Below are 22,437 nucleotides of genomic sequence, written 5' to 3'. Positions count from 1 at the left end.
AGATCCCTCATTAATCTAAGTGAACTATTAACAAATTGTGATTTATTTCTGTTAAAAATTTGTTGTCTGTATATCATGTTCTGTTATCATGTGTTTGTATGTTTTGCACTAATCATATCTTGTGAACACAGAGTCATGATATACAAAGAGTTTCTTAAAAAACATATTTCATAATACAGCAATAAAACTTACTTATAAAATGCCATGTTTAAAACCCAAATAAGCAGATTTACCAAGAAATTACTAAAGAACAAATCAAACATAAAAGTAAATCAGAAAAATAAGCAAGTATCCTATGAAAACCGTTAATGTAAATAAACACATGAGTGTGTTCCTCACTCTTAATATCTGCTGCAGATGAAGTTGAGTTTGTGAGATTCAGGAAGGCTGATCCAGCTCTGATCTCCTCCAGACTGAACTGCTCCTTTTCTGTTCTCGAGTTTGCAGTTTTCTGGTGTGGTTCCGTTCCCTGGAGCCCAGTTGTGATAGCACACCATCTCTCCACTCACCCAGAGCCACATGTTCATGATGCAGTAGTTGTGTAAACCCAACCACACCGCCGCAGTAGACGCCCGTTTAACCCCGTTCATCACACGCCGCTGAATCTCTTCTGAATGAACCGACACCAGATCCACATGATTCTGTCTGCAGTATCTCAGAGCTTCAGACCACGTCAGATTCTCTTTGACCACAATCAGTTCAAGATCTGGACACAAAACAAACCACAAGCAGAAACTAGAGAGAGACTGATCTACAACAACATGCAGAACAAACACTGTGGATGAATTTGTAATGTCAGACATGTAGAGTGAACTTGTTGTGTGTGTTTTGTGAAAGTCCCCTCACCTTCATGACACACAAAAGGATATTGGTTGTTGCAAGAGCTGTCATGCCATCGTCCCTGAGCGTTCAGTTCAACACTTGTACAGTCTTCACCATATCCATAATAATCAGGTTGACCAGACTTCCAGTATCTGAATGAGGAGTTACTCTGATCTGACCACTGCCATGAGTCTCTGAACAGACCGATCCAGACATGTGATCCAGATAAGTGTCTATCACTAATGAACTGCTGAACCTGTTGATTCTCATTCTGGTTTCTCACACTGACCAGATCAATGTGATTCTGTCTGCAGTAACTCTGAGCGTCTGTCCAATTCATCGTCTGATTGACAAAGACGAGTCCTGTGTTCGCTTTAAGAAAAACAAATGAGAAAAAGATTCATGAATCAGTTTGTTCATTATTCTTACGCTGCTTTATGGTTTGGCTGTGAACAGGAGCAGCGATGGAAACATCAGAAAAACGTCATTCACAGACTTGAGCTGCTTCTACAGCTGCTGATATATTGAATATTCACAATGTTCAAGATATTTCACACTATACCATGATTTGTCTAAAACTGTCTGATTGGCTGAAACATGTGCATTCAAAGCATGAAATGAAACACAGACAGTCAGTTGCACAAAGAAAAAACATTAAGATGCACAGAAACTTGATGTAGGGGAGCGCAGGGCACAAACTAAGGCGGGGGTTAGTTTTAACATTTTTTATATTTCTACACATGCTAGCATAACCAAATTTATTTTATAGCATAGTAAAAGTACATTTCTGGCTAAAGTAAATTTTTCATCTCAGTTTTTAGTATTCATGTGGTGGAGGGGAATATGCCACCGCCTTGTGGGGGAAAAATTAAACCTCTACACTTAAGGAAGACTGAGTGAGCAAACAAAAGGATCTTCCAGTCCCCCCACCCAGGGGCGCCACTCGCAATTTTGGGCCCTATGACAAAATATGAGAAGGGTGTCCAGATAGGCAGGGTACTGTTCCTTTAACTCTATGATCTTCAACCATTGTCCCCATGATCCTAAAGACAACAGCTTGATCTGATGAGGCCGCAATCCAGTCCAACGAAGATCAGTCCGAGAGCATGGACAATTTACGATCCCATCTAACGAATCAGCCAACTCTCCTCACAAATAAAATAAGCAACAGCATTCACCACGTTTTGAGTTCGTACAAACTAACAAAACTGGATGCAAACACACGAAAAATACAGCAGTATTCAACTTTAACACGGAATGGCTTTTTAAACACTTGACAGTCTATTTACAGCATAAAAAAGGGAAAAAAAAAAACTAAAAAAAGATGGACGACGCATCTCTGCTTCATTTCACTATAGAAAAGTGAAGCCATATTGAGGGAAATTACGTCATTTGGAGCCAGAGCATGCGCAGTAAAGATTTGTTCGGAGCCAGAGTCTGCGCAGTAGTGTTGCGAGGCAGAGCTGCCCCAGATAGCACACGTATGTCTGCAAGATGTCTTTTGAAGATCTCTTGATCTGGAAAGCATCTGCTCTGTACAAACTTCTGGAAGATGTCTGTAAGATGTCAGTTTTACATACATTCTGAATCATAAACATCTTAAGAACATCTAATAGACATCTATTTGACATCTGATAGGAAACGTCCAATAGACGTATTGCAGATGAGCAAACTACGTCTTGCAGATGTCTTGCAGACATGAATGCAGACGTCAAAAAGATGTCTCCGTGATGTATGTGTGCTATCAGCACAAACTCACGAAAACCCAATCGCACGATCACAATCATGACACCACAGCCCGTTTTTATAGCATTAAATAACTACCTAAAAGCAAACTTTTTACAAAAAAGGAACACCTGAACATGAATCAGTAGTATAAGAACTACCTCACATGATAGAAACCATCTTTGGAAAAAAAATTATTTGAAGTGTAATTTGATTATTTAGTTTGGCTCACGTTCCATTAGATTACATGGAGAGGGCGGGTTTTTGACATACTGCAGCCAGCCACCAGGGGGCGATCGAAAACTTTTGGCTTCACTTTTAGGGACTCGAATGGCACACTTGGTTTTCAGCTTCAGGTATGAGCACTATGTAGTTATGACTCGGCTCGTAAATAGGCTCGTTAAGACAATTAAGACAAACGAAGTCTTAAAAGCGTCAACATGCAGTTTTAATGCATGTCACCGGTCTAAACTCTTTCTCAAAACAGCACATTCTTCATGAGCTCACCGCTGCTTCTCTTCTCTCTCACTATCTCTCTGTGCATCCGACACTCATGCGAGAAAATGGTAATGGCGGCGCCTGCGACCAATTTCAAAATAAAAGCTCTTGCGAAATAGAACTTGTAGATCCCCTACATTCATTTAAGATGAGACAAATCTGCTATTATTTTAATCTTCAATCTGTTATTTATCAGTATATTAATGCTTTGCAAAAGACACTAACCTGTGTTATATTCCAGTATCGCAGATGGTAAAGTTGTAACACCGCATTACAATGAGCCCCGCTGTTATAAAACTATGCTATTCTATGACATTAGCATTGTAATTTACACCATTTACTTTTATGGATTGTAATTAGACCGCCCCCCCCCCACTCAATAATAGAAATCACACATTTATTTAAATTTTTATTTAAATTGATTTCAAAGTGCAAAGTGCGGTAACTACGCATTTGGTCAAAATTGAGGCTTAAAATGGACATTATGAAAACTGTTTTGTCTTGTGGCGAAGTCTCCTGATCAATTTTGTCCCAAAGAAACGAAAGTGTTTCCGAGAAACAAGAGTGTCAACATGTTTGACTAGCTGGCCTAAAAACTTTAAAGGCATTTTTCTCTGTTTCAGTGTTAGTGTAGTTACTGCACTTTGCCTTTGGAGGGCAGCATAGGTGCAGATGGTGCACAATGCTTACCATTTATCACTACCACGAATGAACATCTTTTATTTTTTTTTTGCAATTCGTCTGTGAAACTACATTTGCGTTTCGGCATGTTAGTGACACACAGCTCTTGCAGCGCAGCTCCTCATTTGTTTTGTTTTGACAACTGGGTCTTTCACGTCATCAGACTGGTACCTCAGAATAATGCCGGTGTAGCAGTCGATTCTGTTCCCCTCGGAATGTCTGTTCCCCTTTACGTATTCATACTATGTAGTCTTGCGTAGTTGCCGTGTTACCATACGTATTGTCAGAACTAACGTACTCATGAAGCACAACTGGATGTACGGGAAGCAAAAGGGATCAAAAAGTACCGTCTTTTCTCCGAGACTTAAAAATGGATCTGAGAAGCTAGGTTTTTCCAACTTACAACCGATTTAAGCGTATGATGCTTTCTAGCGCAGGCCTATTTGAAACGGTATGTGTCACGGATTTTTTAAATGTCACTTAATTTAAGTGAAACCAAAAACAATTTTGCAGCAGGTGTAAGAATTTACAAAAATAAATAAAATAAGACCAAACAACAGTGACTTAATTCAGTTTGTTTTATTGCAAGAAAAGCATTTGTATTCTTCTTCTGTGGGTGGATTATTAACACAATCCATATGGAACCATCGCCCACAGTCATCACAGGAAATCTATAAAATAAAAGATACATTTTAAAAATTAGCAACATTGTAAGTAAATCTTAGTCTATTTATTAATATTCCACACCAGTTTAAATAGAAATGAAAAGGTTACCCAGAGATCATCAGCATCGGAGTCAACAAATGTTTCTGCCTCCCCACAAAAGTGACACAGGTTACTTAGGTCATCTGTAAGGTACAGTATGGACAGGGTGTGACTTTTTTAATTTTCAAAGCACTAATGAAAGTGATGCACACATCAAAAAGGCATGACAATAACTTTCATGGTTAAATACAATAATAATATAAATACCAGATTGGCTAAGCAGTGTTGATGCAATCTCCAGTCTGAGTTGTGCTATGTGTTGTGGTGCATTGGAGAAGTCAATGATGGTATTTTGCAGAATATTTTCTGCAAACTGTAAAGCAAAGGTTAAAGGAAAAACGAAAACAAATCCTATTTAAATGAACATTTAAAATGCGCTGTCACACACCTTCAAAGCAAACACACCACATGATGTAGCATCCTCCTGCAGTGGGTGAGTCGGACTTTCACACACCCAATGTGAAACTGGAATTCCTTTTTTTCTCATCATTGCTCTACAAACAAATTTCTTTCCTTTTCTATCACACACAACTTCCCAAAATATTACTTCAGATCATGGCAAATTAAAAAGGCTACCTTGTTTTTTCAAGACACCTTTTCTTCTTGAGGTCAGTCTCTCCAAGTGGGTCAAGCAGAATGTTTTTTTTTTTGGATGGGTATAAAGCCTAGGTAATATGCAAAATTGCCAGACGTTAAAGGTAATGTGCCGAAACATTTTTAAAGGGCCAAAGGGAAACCCCACTGTTCTCAAGCACAAACACTTACAACTAAAAACCAATGATGACACTCATTTACAATCCCAACTATTATCTCATAGTCTCCTGGGTTCTCCTGGGGGGGAGAAATAAAAAGAATTATATATATATATATATATATATACACACACACACACACACACACACACATACATATATAGTATTGTCTACATGTTGCTATTTTTTACTGCACACACAGCAAGAATAATAATAAAAAATACTTAATAAAAGCATTAATACAACAGACCTTGAATCCACAATATTTTCCATTCCACATGGCAGTCATAGCAAATGTATCCATGTGGAAGGCTTTCTTTGGTGAGGTTAAGTTGTGCTGCCTCACTTTCAGTCTCAGATATGCATTTATTACCTTGGCAAAATGAAACAAATTATTAATATGTTGCATTAAAGACTTATGACCCCCCCCCCCCCCCCCCCAAAAAAAAAAAAAAAAAAAAACACACACACACCTCACTCTCCAGCTCCTTCCCAGGGCCGATCTGTAGAATATCTTGATAAAATAACTTGTAGGGTCCCACTTTGGACAGCAGAACATGGCTATCATTACCAGCCCAGGCACTTTGGATACCTACAGAATAAATAAAAAAAATACATTAAAAAAAAAAACACTCCCCCCCCCACACACACACACACACACACACACACACACACACACACACATTCTGACGTATTAAAATTCAGACCAACATTGATTACAACATGTGATATTTCATCAGTACTTACAGCTATGTACTGCATCCTTGGCGTCAGCTGGTATAACCGTTGCTATGGTAGTTTGGGACACAGGATAGGAAAGTGGCATTGATAAGTCCAGTGGAGAAAGAGAAGAGGACGATTTGGGGGAGATGCAGGGAGAAAGCATTGGTGCTGTTGGTGAGGATGTAAGTGATGGTGGGGGCTGCATTTCCTTAGTGATGGTGAGGTCTACATGTGTAGGTGAAGGGTGTTGTCCAGTTTCTTTATGTCTCTTAAGTTGGGGTTCATGTACAGCAAGTCTGTGGGGTATCCGGGGTGTGTCTTCCTTAAAGGATTTAAGGTGGTCTGTACTAATTTTGGGAAAAATGGAACCCTTCCCATCCCTCAGATCTGCACTCTTGTCTTTTAGACTTATTATTTCATATGGTCCCAGCCAGCTGCACTCGAGCTTGCCCCCCTTCCTCTGCTGGGTCCTTATATTTTTCCGTAAGACCTTTTGGCCTACACAGAATGGTGCCTGATTTGCCACTTTCTGTCTCCGCTCCTGTTTTCTCTTGGCATTGTCCTTCACTATGTGGTCCATTCTTTCCTTGAGAGAAATGGCCCCCGACACAGTGTCCTCTGCTATAACAGATTCCACTGTGCTGTTGACCTTTACAAAATATAGAACATTGAAATTATGTCATTAATTTGTAAATGAAACATGAATTTTATTAGAGATTGCACATTTTTCATACCTCAAACGTCTCGGGCACCTCACAAGGATATCGAGCCTCCATGCCAAACATCAAGAAAAATGGGGAGAACCTAGTTGTCAGCTGGGTTTTGGTTCTTAAACCAAACATTACTGCATCTAGGTACTCATCCCATTTTTCAGGCCGTGAATCGACAAGCTTACACAAGGCTCTAGAATTAGAACCAAGAGGAGTTGGAAGTTATCAGTGTACACTTGAAAGACAACCAATATTAATATGAAAATTGTATTCCACTTGTTGAAAGGTTTACCTCTGAATGGTATGATTTAATTTTTCAACAAGTCCATTAGTTTGTGGATGGTATGGGGCACAGAGGCTTCTTTCCACACTGAGGAAGGCACAGAGTTCTCTGTTGATCTATTTGAAAAACATGCATAAGGTTTGTGATTTGCACAAAGCAATTATGGTTCACTGCTTAATATACACAACTTTTTCATGCATACAAAATGTGATTCATTCAGCATGCTACAAACCTGGTTGACAAACTCAGTGCCTTGGTCAGTGAGTATCCTCTTTGGTGCCCCAAACCTGTAAAAGAAGTTGATGATGCAACGAGAGACAACTGTAGCAGATTTGTTTGGGATTGCATATGCTTCGGACCATTTTGTGTAATAGTCAACCAGGACACAAATGTATTCGTTGCCTTTGTCGGTCCTGGTGACTTTACCCACTAGGTCCATACCCAGCAGTTCCAGAGGCTTGTCCACCTTAAAATGAAAAGAGCACACAAAAAAATACATTTAAATTCTGTGACCATAATCTGTGACACATTCTCTTTAAATGCTTGTGAACAAGCTTACATACACATATTGGGATGTACTTGGGCTCCTGTTTGATGGACGGTCTGCTGAACTGGCACTGGACACACTGCAGAACCTGATATTTAGAAAGAAGCACATCACAAATACATTCAAAAACAATACATTTGTATCTCATGACAAATTTGAAAATAATTTTATATTTACCCATTTATCAATGTCCACCCCCATTCCAGGCCAGTAAAATCTGGCTGAAATGGCAAGCTTTGTCTTTTCTGTTCCGCAGTGTGCTCCATAGGGGCTGGCATGAAATTCTAAAAATATTTGGTTGGCCTCTTTTTGCCCAACAACCACTCTTCTTTTTATTTGCACATTGTTTTTTGAAGACATATGGTAAAGTTTCCCATCTATTAAAACAGCATTTTTATTAGTCAAATCTATAATAATAATAATAAAAATAATAATAATAATAATAATAGTACTATGTTCTGAAGGCCCAATGCAAAAAATAGTCCCATTTAAAATTACATTAAAGAATAGGTAATTTGTACCATTGTAACCGCTGGAAAGTCAATTTAGTTCAAGACAATATTAACTTTGTATCAGGTCTTCGTGTCAGTATATGAATATCACTTAGAGTAGTTTGCTTACCATCAACTTGGAAGTTGGAAGAACGTCTGCGAATTACATATTTTTGCTCTTTCTTAATGCCAAACGGGTAAATTCCCTGAGTTTTATAATTGAAAATTTCTTCAAACAATTTTTGATCCATAGTTAAGATTTTCTGACAACCTCAGCAAGAATGTAAATTCAAGTGACAACATGCCATGCTCATGGCCCAAATTTATAGCTAAACTGATTAAAAACTAATTGATTTCATTAGTGGTCTCTGCAATTATGCTCTAATTACTATAACTACTAAAAGCTGTGTTTACCCTTGCATCATGTATTTCTTGTGAAAAATTTAAATATTTAAATTTATTTATATAAAAAATTTAAATTTATAGATTAACTATTATATTTAATATAGTCTATAATATGAGGCATCAAGTTTAGGATCATTCTACAGAAATGTCCACTTTTGGTGTGGCATGGTGCTTTAAAATGTACTTCTTTTTATAACATTTAAACTTAGACCAAATTATTAGATTACCTTTTGACTTTATGAATATAGAAAAATGACAGCTTAATTTTTATTTTATTTTACTTCAAAATTTTAAGACCACATGTACAATTTTCATCACTTGTGTTACCTTAGAACTATTAACATTTTTATAAATATTATTTTTATTTAATGTGGCAGAAAAAAACAGTCACACCATTGACACAATGAATCACCAGTGACATAAATAAGACCTGATATACTTTTTTATTTTTGACATTTTGTAAGATGTATGCAGCATTGTTTCATTATGCCATTAATTAACATATTTGAAATGTTAGAACAACTTGACCCCAAAATAAAACCCTTTCCCTCTGTACATGGCTGTGGGGACAAGCAGTTCTGTGGTGCTTGGAATATAAATAATTAAAAAAAAAATATTGGCAAATTGATGGCTCAAGGTTTAATAACATATTGTTTCAATGTGAAATATAAAAAAAAATTGTAACTCTAAGGTGTTTTCCAAGTGTAACATTTCTGTAAAGGCAAGGGAGATGAAAATTTACATTTAATAACAATTTAGACGTCTGCACCGACAGATTATGTTAAAATGTATATGCAAAATTCAACTGCATAAATTCAGACATTACACAAAAACAAAGGAACAATTTCAAGAATACTAAAAACCACAGAACACGAACACTAACTTAAAGAATAATTTTATTACGCTGTAGAGAAGAAAGACACTTGAACGTTGGGCAAATACATTTGTCCCATGTCGCTTTCCGTACATCCAGTTGTGCCTCGGTGCCTTTGCGGAAGCTGTCCGCAAACACGCTTTGTAGAGGGGGAACAGGAATTCCAGAAGGGAACAGAATCGACTGCTACACCGGTGGGCAGTGGCTGCATTTAAAGTGTTGAATTAATGACGGTCAGTGAAATGAGATAAAAAAAACTCGGACATTTAATGATATTCTACAAAATCCCCCCGGACATAATTTTATATATCAAAAAGGAGGACACACACACATATATATATATATATATACACACACACACACACACACACACACACACACACGGTTGGTTAAACAAAGACCTAGTAAAAAAACTACAGCAGGAGGTGGCAGATATTAACACTAATCAAACCAATACAAATACAAAAGAACGGATATCAACAAAAGAAAATTAAATGCTGCTAAGGCAAAACCAACAAAGTTAAATAAACTTTACAAATAAAAGCTAAAGCAGCAAAAATACAAACTGAACAACTTTACAACTTTAGAGTAAACAAAAAATAAAATTAACAAATAGTATTTATAAATCCAAAATGTACCACACAAACGTAAAACAACAACAATAAAAAACAATTAAACCACTTCAACAACCAAGACAAACAACGAATACTTGTTGGCGCAGTATTAATAAAGAAAAGAATGGTACAGCTACACATTGGAGAACCAGCTTGGCATCCAGGAATTCACTCCGACAAAACAGCATCAACAAATGTCAAACTGCAGGCTCTATTACATGCAATGGACCCAAATCAGGCTATTGTTCCTAAAAGATAGCATTAAATTTCCTTGTCACATTAATTAATAATCGCCATTCTTAATATCCACTCACATGCAGCCGCAAACACAAAAGGACATCAAAGCGCAGATCAAGAACGAGATTACAGACGGAGAACGTGAATGCAGCGAGAGAGAGAGGCCGCCACTGATAAATCGAATGCATTATGGATTATCCCAAAACAAGCATCATGATGCTACCAAGTCAACAACGCATACCTGTGAAAGTGGAAGGGGCAGACACGGAAATGATGAACTTCAGGCAATGACGCACAAACGGTGCTTGAACACACAAATGGTGTCGTAAAATGTATTCATATAAATGCCCACTGAGATTACGTGATTGGACAATGCACTACAGCTCCTTTCACTACAATCACAAACTATTTTTTCAAAAGATTAAAAAGCACTGAATAATTTATCACTTTAAGACTAACAATGTGCACTAACAAAATAAATATTGCATATTTTGATTTCACCCGGACTTTAAGCTGTCATATGGTTGTGATACAATGTACCCCACCTACGGGGAATAATGCAACATTTCACTTCCTTTCTTTTGAGGCAAATAACGAAAAACTTATACACTGTAATTATGAAACAAAGCAACATATTTTTACTAGACAAGTGTGAAATTAATGTGGATAAAAATTATGCTCTGAACTCCATGACGATTTGAACAAACTGAGAAATTCAAAAAGTGCTCCCCTAAACTCTGCACTGTGACTTTTAAGTAGCTTCACTATCCAATCGCTACATTACATTTCTCAGCAACAGTGGTGGATGTTGTAATGGACTATAACTCCTATATGAACCAGACTCAAGTTAATCTACACGTGAAAAACTAAGCCCTTGTAGGTTTGTGTTGAGATACTGAAGGCTGAAAATATCAAGCTACATCACCTCTAGTCACTGCTATATGTTTAATATTATTATTAGATTAGTTTAGATCTCTAATATTTTTAGACTCTTTGATTTCAAGTTTGCATTGTAACAAATTATCATCAATTATCAAAGATCAAAGTGTGTTCAGTGAATGAAGTCTTTTGTTCTGGCAAATACTGATTGTTTACAGAAATCTCAAAACTAAGAGTGACAAATATCCAAAGTCTCTTTTAATTCACAATCAAATTAAATATTTATACTGTCTAGTATTGCATTAAAATTTGATATATGGTGCATCTATGTATGAACTCACTGTTGTTGCAGATGAAATATTTGACAGAACGACATGGTAAATCCTCAAATTTTCCATCTTTCATCATAGCACAATCAGCTCCGCCTTCTGGTTGTCTAGGAGCCCAGTTCAGATAGAGCGCAGGTTCACCTGAAGACCACTGCCATTCATCACGACCCGTCTTCTGCAGCCCAATCCAGACAAACTGATCACTTCTATCATTCACACTATTGTTCAGCTCGTTCATGTCGTTCGTGTTGTCAACGGTGGCCAGATCTGAGTATTTCTCTCTGCAGTATCTCTGAGCTTCAGTCCAGGTCTTATTTTCATTTATAAAGTGATACTGACGCTGAACACATTCAGATACAGAGCAGAGAGCTGTGAAAGAGAGGCTTTGCTTCAATGATTTTCATATCAGGATCAAACCACAAACACACTCACCACTGAGGAGAAGAATGAAACACAGAGCTTGGTCCATTCCTGGGGAAGATAAATACAGATAAACTCAGATATCAAATATTCATAGATTAATTTTGGATTAAAACACGATTTCAGCAATAATTAAACATTCATCTTAACAGGAAGATAAATGCACTGTACACAATGATAATATTAACATCTCAGAAGTCTAATTCGAGTTAAAGAATGAAGATGTGAGTTGTTCTTACTTCAGATGTTGAGTCTGATGTTTCTGTCTGCAGCTGTAATGTGATTATTAGACTATTATATATCCCTCATTCAGCATTACCTCATTTGTTTATTATTCTAAACAAAAACCCTTTTCATTATCCTTCCTTTACTTATTTCCTTCTCTCTCTGTTGCTGTAATTCTGTGGATGTGCTAATTTGAATGTGGCAGTGGCAGGATTATGGACGTTTTGAGAAATGACGTTTTCCATCGATTTGTGTCAAATATAGCAAATGTACCCTGTTGAAAAAAACAGCATACACTGGTTAGGTAGGTTTTGATGCTGGAATGCTGGTGTATGCTTGTCCTTTGCTGGCTTATACTGGTCCGTAGCTGGTCATGTTGCCGGTAAGGGACCAGCATAAACCAGTTTACCAGCATCAAAACCTACTTAACCAGCATGTGCTGGTATTTGTAGCAATCTGAAATGCTGGCTACAACTCACTGAATGTGTCAGTAATAACAATATAACTTGTCCTAACATTACTATACATAACATCTATCTATCTAAAAAAAATAAACTTGACCCACAGGATCCCCACTAGAAGAGGGGAGACGCATGGCTCTTGAACTGAAACTAGACGGGATAAGGTAAACTAAAAATATAATGACTGTAGAAGAAGAACGAGTGCAGGGTATGTCATACACGTATATTGCATGATGAAATAAAGTAGTTAACATCCAGTAAAGCTCTTCAGCATTCGTAAATGAGGGAATTTATTTTAAAAGAATGGAGCTCCACCCCCACCCCCACCCCTCAAATTACAGAGCCTTGTTCACACCTTTTTCACAGTCTTTTGGATACAGTACCTTTAACAACATCAGTCTTGAAAGAAATTTTCACTCCAACACGGACTTCAGCTGTGGAGAGGAAGCGTGCATGCTCTGGAGGAGAACATCCACAGACCTCTAAAAAGGACTTTATAGCGTGGCAAGCCGAGGGGGAGGCAAGGAGGGCGACGCCAAGCATCAGCTCCAGGTTATATCTGAATTATGTAAATGGTGGGCCAAATTAAAACACTGCAATAAATTGTTTAAAGTTCGAAATGTTCCAATATCTAAAAACCTTTCAGTGGCACTTCCGGGGTTATGCAAAACAGACTTGCGTATTCTGCTAAACAGGTCTTGTTTTTTTCCGATTCACGTGTTTTGCATATGTTCAATATGAAGGTGTTTAATCAAGTTGCAGACAAAGTAGACCATACACGATCATAACTTTCCATCACATATGTGGATTGACATATAAAAGTTTTTTTTGTTGGTGTTGTTTCTTTTTACTAACGTTTATATATAAAAATCTTATAAAATGTCAATAATAAAACAGCTAGCTTTTTTAACTGATTACCGTAAGTCCATCCATATCGCCATTTTTTTATACGACTGAGACCTGTTTTCTAGGTTTGGTCAGATGATGTTTGACATATACCCTATTGTAGAAGACATAAGCAAGTCAATTACCAACAGAAATATGTCTTTACAACTGATATAATTTTCAGCAACTTAGGCTTGTGTTGCAGTATGTACAGCTGGGTTTTCTGTGTTCTCCCTATGTTTCAGGGTTAGGATCTTCCTGTTTATGGGACCCCTGGTTGCTGCTGGACATCTCCTTCCAGGAACTGGTTTGAAAGACTGGCTTATTATGAATTGACTATTTATCATTGAGGTAGTTCGGCTGGGTACCGATTACATCACTGCAACCTCAGGACCTGTCGGTCCTCTGTTCTGGTAACCTCAAGTATTAGTTTCTCCCTCTCACCCTGATGGCATTGCGCTCAGGAGCTGCGTATCCCTTGTGATGGGCTACTATTGCTGAGGCAAAGAACAGCTTTGGTTTCTTCACCTTAATGTGAAAAAAGTCAATTTGTCACTCTGAGGAGTCAACTGCACCTAACTTGCATTTTTTCAAGTCATTTTGTATGTATACTTCAGACACAGGTCACAATGGAGACATTCCCCAAAGCGCCCCCTAGAGCAGGGGTTCCAAAACTTTTTAGCCCGCGACCCCCATGATAAATGCTTTGCATTGACAAGCACTCGCTCCAAGAGAGACCCTCTTCTTTTAGATTGCGGTCCAGTTTGTTAAAAATGTCCTCACCAGTGCACGTTCCCTCCAGCAGCACGCAAAACAGCATTTCCTCGTTAAGGTTCCTCTCAAAAATGTACCTGACAAAACTAGGAGCTGGGCGGAATTGGAGACGTCGGTGGACTCGTCCAATTGTAACGAATTCTTCCCTCCTTTCACTGCGTCAATGAGTTGACGTTTGATGTCCAGTGCCATGTCACTGATGCGGCGGGCTATAGTCCCGTCTGAGAGCGGCACCTGTTGGAGCTCAGTGGCCTGCTTATCACCATGCATAATCCAACTCATGGCTATTGCCGCTGGCTTGATTAAAGTTTCACCTATCGTGTGAGGCTTTTTAGTCTGTGCAATTAAATATGCCACTTCATAGGAAGCCCTCTGAGCTTTAGCGGGGATTGTGGTTTGTGTAGTTACGAGTTTTTTTTGCCCTCGTAACTCTCCCTCTTTTCTGCGGAAAAACTCAATAGGTTTAGCAGCTAGATTGGGATGTTTAGTGTTCAGATGTCTTTGCATTTTTACCGGCTTAAGACTCTCGTGAGCAAGGACTTCAGAGCACACTACACACAGGGGATGTTGTACTCCGTTTACGACTTGACACACAAATCCATACTTAATAAATTGCTGTTTTGGAGTAAGCCGGGTCCAAGTGATGGGCTTGGCGGGCTCCACCCTTAGCAGAAGTGGAGGGCATTTCTTGCGGCTCACCCTCACTGAACTCTGCTGCCCTCTCGGATGTTCCCTCCGCAACTGCAGTTTTCGCACCATCAACCGGCCTCACCTGTGAATTTTCTCCCTCTCTTGGTTTTTCTGCTGTGGATATTAACCACCCTTTCATTTTTAAAGCAGGTGAGGCCAGCAGGGGGTGCTCACCCTGTAGTCTACGTGGGTCCTAATACCCCAGTATAGTAAAGGGGACACTATACTGTGTCTAGACTATCCTTCGCGTGAGACGTGAACCCGAGGTCCTGACTCTCTGTGGTCACAAAAAATCCCATGGCACTTCTCGTAAAGAGTAGGGGTGTAACACCATCATTCTGGCCAAATTTCTTCCACTGTCCCTAGTCAATCATGGCCTCCTAATAATCCCCTTTCATTGAATTGGCTATATAACTCTCTCCTCTCCACTTGTAGCAGGTGTGTGGTGAGCGCACTGGCGCCATTGTACTGTGACAGCCGGGGTATCATCCAAGTGGATGCTGCACACTGGTGGTGGTTGAGGAGAGATTCCCCATATGAATTGAAAGCGCTTTGAGTGTATGGCAATACACAATGAAATTGCTATATAAATGCATCATTCATTCATTCTTTTTGCAAGCATGCATTTTGCCGACTGTTAAGGTGCAAAACTGATCCTGTAAAGGCACCAAACCTCTAATATCAATTACCATCAATGGTAAAAACAATTCATTATTTACATTTATATTTTAGATTTTACGTTTTTCTTACTATTGTGCTGTGGAATCGTGCTTAAAATTGCTGTCGTTTCAAAACCTATGGTATAGCAGATGGTAATGTCATTAGCTGAAACAAAGACAGACATCTTTTATTTTTGTGCTCCGCAAACCAAAAATTGAGCTGTTGCAAAGCAGTAACATCCTTTGCTTCCTATGATATCCAATCAACACAGCTGTTTTGAATTTAGTGAATTCAACAAATTAAAACAATGAGCACATTTACATGCACACCAGTAAGCTTGTAACTATATCTGTCATGATCTGGGCTGTGGGGCTTCCCTGAGGTCGCTGTTTTCCCTTCCCTGCACTACACTTCCCTAATTATTCACTCCTGTCTTGTCATTAGCACTGATTACACTCACATCTGTTCACAATTATCATTTGGACTATAAGAACTCTTACTTCTCACTCTGGATTCAGGTCTGCATTGTCTTTTGTCTGGTTTGTATCTGTGTCTCTGGATCCCTGGCCTTTTGATCTTGTTTCATGCTTTGTTCATTTTGTGTTTCAGTTTATGTTTAGTTTTGTGCCGTGTTGGCCTTTTGCTTTGTTTGTTTATTTGTTTGTTGTTTAAAGATTAAAACTTCCTCGCCTGCTTTTGGACCCTGACCTCATCTCTAACGTGACAATTGTAGCTTATTAAAATAACCAGGTTTCACTTTTATTAATAAACTAGGTTATTTCCATTAAGTGACGTCATAATATAATAATCAGCATTTGCTCTCTCTAGACCCTGCTGGAAAAAAAACTGCATATGCTGGTTAGGCATGTTTTGGTGCTGGTATGCTAGATTTAGCTTGTTTATGCTGGTCCTTTGCTGGTTTATGCTGGTCCTTTGCTGGTTTATGCTGGTCCTTTGCTGGTTTCTGATGGTCCTTTGCTGGTTTATGCTGGTCCTTTGCTGGTTTATGATGGTCCTTTGCTGGTTTATGCTGGTCCTTTGCTGGTTTATGATGGTCCTTTGCTGGTTTATGCTGGTACTTTGCTGGTTTATTCTGGCCCTTTGTTGGTTTATGCTGGTCCTTTGCTGGTTTATGAGCTGATACTGTGTGCATGCATGTAATTTTTCAAGCGTATGAAATGAAGCACGTTAGTCAAGTTGGTCTATTTTGTTAAACGTTTTGTTAAAAGTTTATTTAAGGATTCTGTTAGGTTATTGGCTAAAATGGTTTTTATGATCTTGGCCAGGTAAGTGGTATCATAATAAATGAGATGTTTGATTAAGAGAAAACATGTGATGATTTATTAAATAGCTGCACTGTAATTAAAGATAATGATGACATGCATTATCTTTAATGCATGTCTTGTATTAAATAAACAATGTTTTAATGAAACAATACACAACTATAATTTGAACCATGTTCAAACAAATTTATTTGAATAAAATATTATAATAATTAAAAAAATTATTTAACTTTTAAACATGGTGGTATGATAATAAAAATGACGTAATCAAACTACTGCACGAGCAAATGAAGCGGCACGTTTCAGTCACTCTCTGTGTGAATTTTCAAATCTCATTCTCGGCTCAAGAATCGGTTGCAGCAGTTGTCGGATCACAAGTACACTGAACGAGAGTCGGTTTCTTTCGGATCACCAGTACACAGAACGAGAGTCGGTTTCTTTCGGATCACCAGTACACAGAACAAGAGTCGGTTTCTTTCGGATCACCAGTACACAGAACGAGAGTCGGTTTCTTTCGGATCACCAGTACACTGAACGAGAACCGGTTTCTTTCGGATGACCAGTACACTGAACGAGAGTCGGTTTCTTTCGGATCACCAGTACACAGAACGAGAGTCGGTTTCTTTCGGATCACCAGTACACAGAACGAGAGTCGGTTTCTTTCGGATCACCAGTACACTGAACGAGAAGCGGTTTCTTTCGGATGACCAGTACACTGAACGAGAGTCGGTTTCTTTCGGATCACCAGTACACAGAACGAGAGTCGGTTTCTTTCGGATCACCAGTACACAGAACGAGAGTCGGTTTCTTTCGGATCACCAGTACACAGAACGAGAGTCGGTTTCTTTCGGATCACCAGTACACTGAACAAGAACCGGTTTCTTTTGGATCACCAGTACACTGAACGAGAGTCGGTTTCTTTCGGATCACCAGTACACTGAACGAGAACCGGTTTCTTTCGGATGACCAGTACACTGAACGAGAGTCGGTTTCTTTCGGATCACCAGTACACAGAACGAGAGTCGGTTTCTTTCGGATCACCAGTACACAGAACGAGAGTCGGTTTCTTTCGGATCACCAGTACACAGAACGAGAGTCGGTTTCTTTCGGATCACAGTACACTGAACAAGAACCGGTTTCTTTTGGATCACCAGTACACTGAACGAGAGTCGGTTTCTTTCGGATCACCAGTACACAGAACGAGAGTCGGTTTCTTCCAGATCACCAGTACACTGAACGAGAACCGGTTTCTTTCGGATGCGTACGCATGCGTGACTCGTGCATCTGCCAAACATAAACAAGCTCCTGCTATGACTGACTCCATCTGAATCGAACTAGTTCTTTTTTACCACTGTCTCTGTGCTAATGCTACGAGTGCGGTTAACTAAAGACTTGAATGAAGGGATCTGGTGAAAAATATGTTTATAATAAATAAATCTTTATGGACTGTGCATGTGCATAGTAAGCTGATCGTGTTTCTGATTAGAATTTATCTTATAATTTATTAAATCAAGACTTGTAAAACTTATTCATATGATCACTGCATGTAACTGTATATGGGTACCTAGATGCAAAACTTTATTGTCAAAAACTTGTCAGACCAAAGTGGGGCTGGACGATAAATCGAACAATATTGTGAGGCGCTTTTAGTCAATGAAGCCGGTGCTTTGATTAGTAGTAAATCTCCATCACGTGCGTTCCGCTCAGGTTCCGCTGGAGCGGCAATTAATACACAGAGACGTAAATCTCTGACAAGCTATGACAAATCGCGCTCAAAATCGAATGCGAATCGAATGTGATTTTTGAGCGCGATTTGGCGTAGCTTCAATTACGGATGCGCACTTAAATAGCTGACAGAAAGCAGGTAATTGTGTTTACATGCCTGCCGAAATCGGGGTAAGAGGCAAAAAACCCCTCTGCCGACCGGCTTATGCTTACGGCGATTATGATCTTACTCCAGTAAAAGAAAACGGGTTACCACGTTTACATGACCACATGCATTTTGGGCTTATTAAACATAATCGGCTCAAGAACGTGCATGTAACACACAGTGTGTGATACCAAAGCCACCACAAGGCAAGCAACCTTTAGCCAGAAAAGCATAACGGCTTAAGCTAACTCAAAGTTAATAAGTGAATAACAACAGAGGAGTAAAAAAAAACAAAACAACATCTGTGGTCCCCAGTGGGAGAAAAAAAAAATGTGATGAGGCACAAAAAGTTATTTCCCATTTAAATACATTAGATCGAAATTCATGCAGTCACACAAAATTATGTTTTATTAACAAGGTTTCGGGAGGAGCAAGATCAGATAATCAACCAATTTGGCACAGTTGTAATTCGTTTACCAAATCATGCTAACCAGCACAACACGTATATAAACAGACCACCTTCTTACCTCCGTCCTGTGATAGTTTCTTGGCATTCGGTTTGGCGATGTCCAATATATCACAGTCACAACGACGAAACCTGTATCAGGGTTTTTGGATCATTCATTGCAATCTGCCGGCCTTAGATTCACTTCGATCACGCCTCACTTGACACCACTATAGTCCTCTACGAGCCCGGGCTTTCAAGCGTTGGGTCGCAGCAACAAGCATCAAACGAGCCTGGGCAGCGCTCTAATTCTCACCGCAACAAACCCGACTCGCCTCCCGCTTTGGTTCAACTATTCACCGCTGCCTTTTCCGGCCACAGCGCCGCATGTAGTCAGACAACCAGCTCTCATAGCAGTCGCTAGCGTGAGACGGGCCATGTTGTAAATTATTTTTAGGTAAGTCCAGTGGTTTAGTGGACGATATACGCAGGCATATGGCGTATACCCACTATTAAAAATCCCTTCTGAGGCGCATTATTCACGTTAGTGTCCCGCATTATTTAGCCAAAATCATGACAGTCTATCACATCCAGTCATATGTGAATAATTCGTTTCATAACCAGAACACAAACGAAATTACTTTTCTGTGTATGATTTTTCAGTAGCATTGTAGCTGGGTTTTTAAATTGCACATTGTACTCCGAGATAAATGAGATAAAGATTTTTTTTTTTTTTTTGAGAAAAATACATTCAAATGTGTTCTTAAATTAACAATCTGAAGTGACAAACTAACAATTAAGGCGCATCATAAGGCAACCATTAATATTTTTGTTTAGTTCAACTAGCAACCTAATTAGAATTTTTCACACACACACAAAAAATCTCCAGGTAGTTGTTCCGCTACAGGTTTGCACCTGTTATATTAGTATTTAGTATGCCCTCGTTTCAAATAATGCTTCTTAGCTTTTCTGTTTTTTCAAGGTGTTTGTATATAATCAACAAACAAAAATTTTACATGTTCTTAATATATATGGTCAGTCAGACTGCTGACAAAATAATATGCTCAATAGCGCCAGCTGGTTTCTGTCACGGATTGGTCAGGTTCTGCACCCACAATCACTCCCAGATCACCATCACCTGAGTATTGATTAATGAACACCTGCACGTAATCATCACCAGCACAATATAGCCACTCTCCACACACCACTCATTGTCCGGGCTCGTTCCAGAGAAAGCGGACTTCCAGTGTCTCTTGGCGAGTATCACTATCGAGATTACTTACCTCATTGTACTTACCTTATCTCTGTCTCGTTCCAGTCTTCCAAGCGCCAGTCCTCAGTGTCTTCTCAGTATCCAGTCATTAGCGGTGTGTGGCCGTAAGCTGACTTCCGCGTCAGCGGAGGGTGGCGGATCCACGAACTCTCTGTGCCCCTCTGGCTTTCGTTCTTGGAATCCTCCAGTCTCGCCACCTAAAACGGAAAGGACCTGTTACTCTCTTCACGTTACCATCCAGCTCTGAATTCATCACTTCAAGTCTTGCTCACCTTCACGAATTCACTATCCACCTCCGGCACTGCTGCTTGTATAAATAAATCACCATTCGTATACACTTACCTTGTTGTCCCGTCTGCTTCATAACAGGAAGCCCGGACCTTAACAGTAAGCAGCATGAGTGCTCAGGATCCATTCCAGGAACTGGTGGATACTCTGCGGAAGGTTTTGTTGTCATCTCCATCTGTCACCCCTTCCGCACCGCCGGCACCCGTACCTCCATGCACTTCTTCGGAACCACCATCCAGTCCCATGGCCCGACCAGCGCCCTACGCTGGCGGGGCGGAGGAGTGCAATGGATTTCTACTGCAATGTTCTCTTGTCTTTACTATGCAACCAGCGCTCTATCCTACAGACCAGTCTAAAATAGCGTTTATCACCTCTCTTCTCACAGGACCAGCTTTGAAGTGGGCCGAATCGATGTGGCAGCAAAGCGGGCCGGCCACTCGTTCCATCCAGGCATTCATCAATCACTTCAAAGAAGTGTTCAACCGTACAGACGGGGAAGTATCAGCGGGTGAGCAGCTCTATCACTTATCACAAGGATCGATGTCCACTCATGAGTATGCCTTACGGTTTCGAACCCTAGCCGCTGCCAGTGGATGGAACGAGCGGTCGTTGCTGACCACCTATCGTCTCGGACTCGAACCCCGTCTTCGCCTCCAACTAGCTGCGTTGGATGACGCTATGGGTCTGGAGCGTTTCATACAGCAATCCATCAGATGTTCAGACCGCATGCAATCATATCAGACTCTCTCCGATGTCTCTCCTAACGCACTCCTCCGCCCAGTGGAGACCGCCAGCCCTCCAGAACCAGAGCCAATGATACTTGAATCTGGTAGACTATCAGCCGCTGAGCGACAGAGAAGGCTGACCCGGGGTCTGTGTCTCTATTGTGGAGCCAGTGGGCATGTTCGGATGAAATGCCCCCTTCGTCCTGTTCCTACCGCGGTGAGTGTTATCCAATCCGAAGTTGAAAAGATGTATCCTCTGTCTACATGTGTTCAGTTAACCACCTCCACATCTTCTGTCATAGCCCACGCTCTCATCGACTCCGGGTCAGCGGGAAACTTCATCTCGGGGAACCTCTGTCGCCAGTTACAGCTCCGAACCGAAGCTTCGTCGAGCGTCTACCAGATTCAGCCCATAACACGTTCCATCACAGCACGACCCCGCATCCATCGTAAATGCCAATCCATCCACCTTCAGATTGGAGCTCTTCACCAAGAAGACATCCAACTTCTGGTTCTGGAGGGGGCCACCATGGACATCATCTTGGGGCGCCCGTGGCTGGTGAAGCACAATCCCATCATCTCTTGGGGCAATGGAGAGGTAATCCGGTGGGGTCATGACTGTTTTCCAGAGTGCTTTCCAGAAGCTCCACGTCCTATACCAAGACCCATTCCTGTCTGCGCCACATCCATCGAGAGCCCTTTGGAGCAACGATCCACCGAGGTTCCGGATATCTACTCCTCTTTCCAGGACGTCTTCTGCCCCAAGAGAGCTTCCCAGCTACCTCCCCATCGGCCATGGGACTGCGCCATAGACCTGATTCCTGATGCTCCTTTGCCCAGAGGAAGGATCTACCCGTTGTCACTTCCGGAGACAAAGGCCATGGAGGAGTATATTCACGAGGCTCTCCAGCAAGGATACATTCGTCCCTCCACTTCTCCCGCTGCATCCAGCTTCTTTTTCGTGGCGAAAAAGGATGGAGGGCTGCGGCCGTGTATAGACTATCGCATCCTGAATCAAGCCACAGTCAAGTTTAAATATCCCCTTCCTCTCGTCCCAGCGGCCCTCGAACAACTCCGGTCAGCCACCATCTTCACGAAATTGG

At 40.3% G+C, this 22,437-nt stretch overlaps 1 protein-coding gene across 1 annotated transcript; it reads right to left on the bottom strand.

The window, feature by feature from the left end:
• Positions 1 to 301: 301 nt before the first annotated feature.
• On the bottom strand, positions 302 to 11,804 carry LOC141333950 (macrophage mannose receptor 1-like). Its single transcript, XM_073839103.1, has 4 exons — positions 11,768 to 11,804; positions 11,348 to 11,704; positions 847 to 1,194; positions 302 to 706 (listed from the first exon to the last, which is right to left on the bottom strand). Exons 1-4 carry the CDS (start codon positions 11,802 to 11,804, stop codon positions 342 to 344), a joined length of 1,107 nt encoding a protein of 368 aa, XP_073695204.1. The 3' UTR covers positions 302 to 341.
• Positions 11,805 to 22,437: the final 10,633 nt, after the last annotated feature.

The sequence above is a fragment of the Garra rufa genome, chromosome 4 (genome assembly GCF_049309525.1).
Source record: "Garra rufa chromosome 4, GarRuf1.0, whole genome shotgun sequence".
Lineage (NCBI taxonomy): Eukaryota > Metazoa > Chordata > Actinopteri > Cypriniformes > Cyprinidae > Garra > Garra rufa.
Note: the sequence above shows the minus strand (reverse complement) of the source record. Positions and strands in the feature narration are given on the sequence as shown.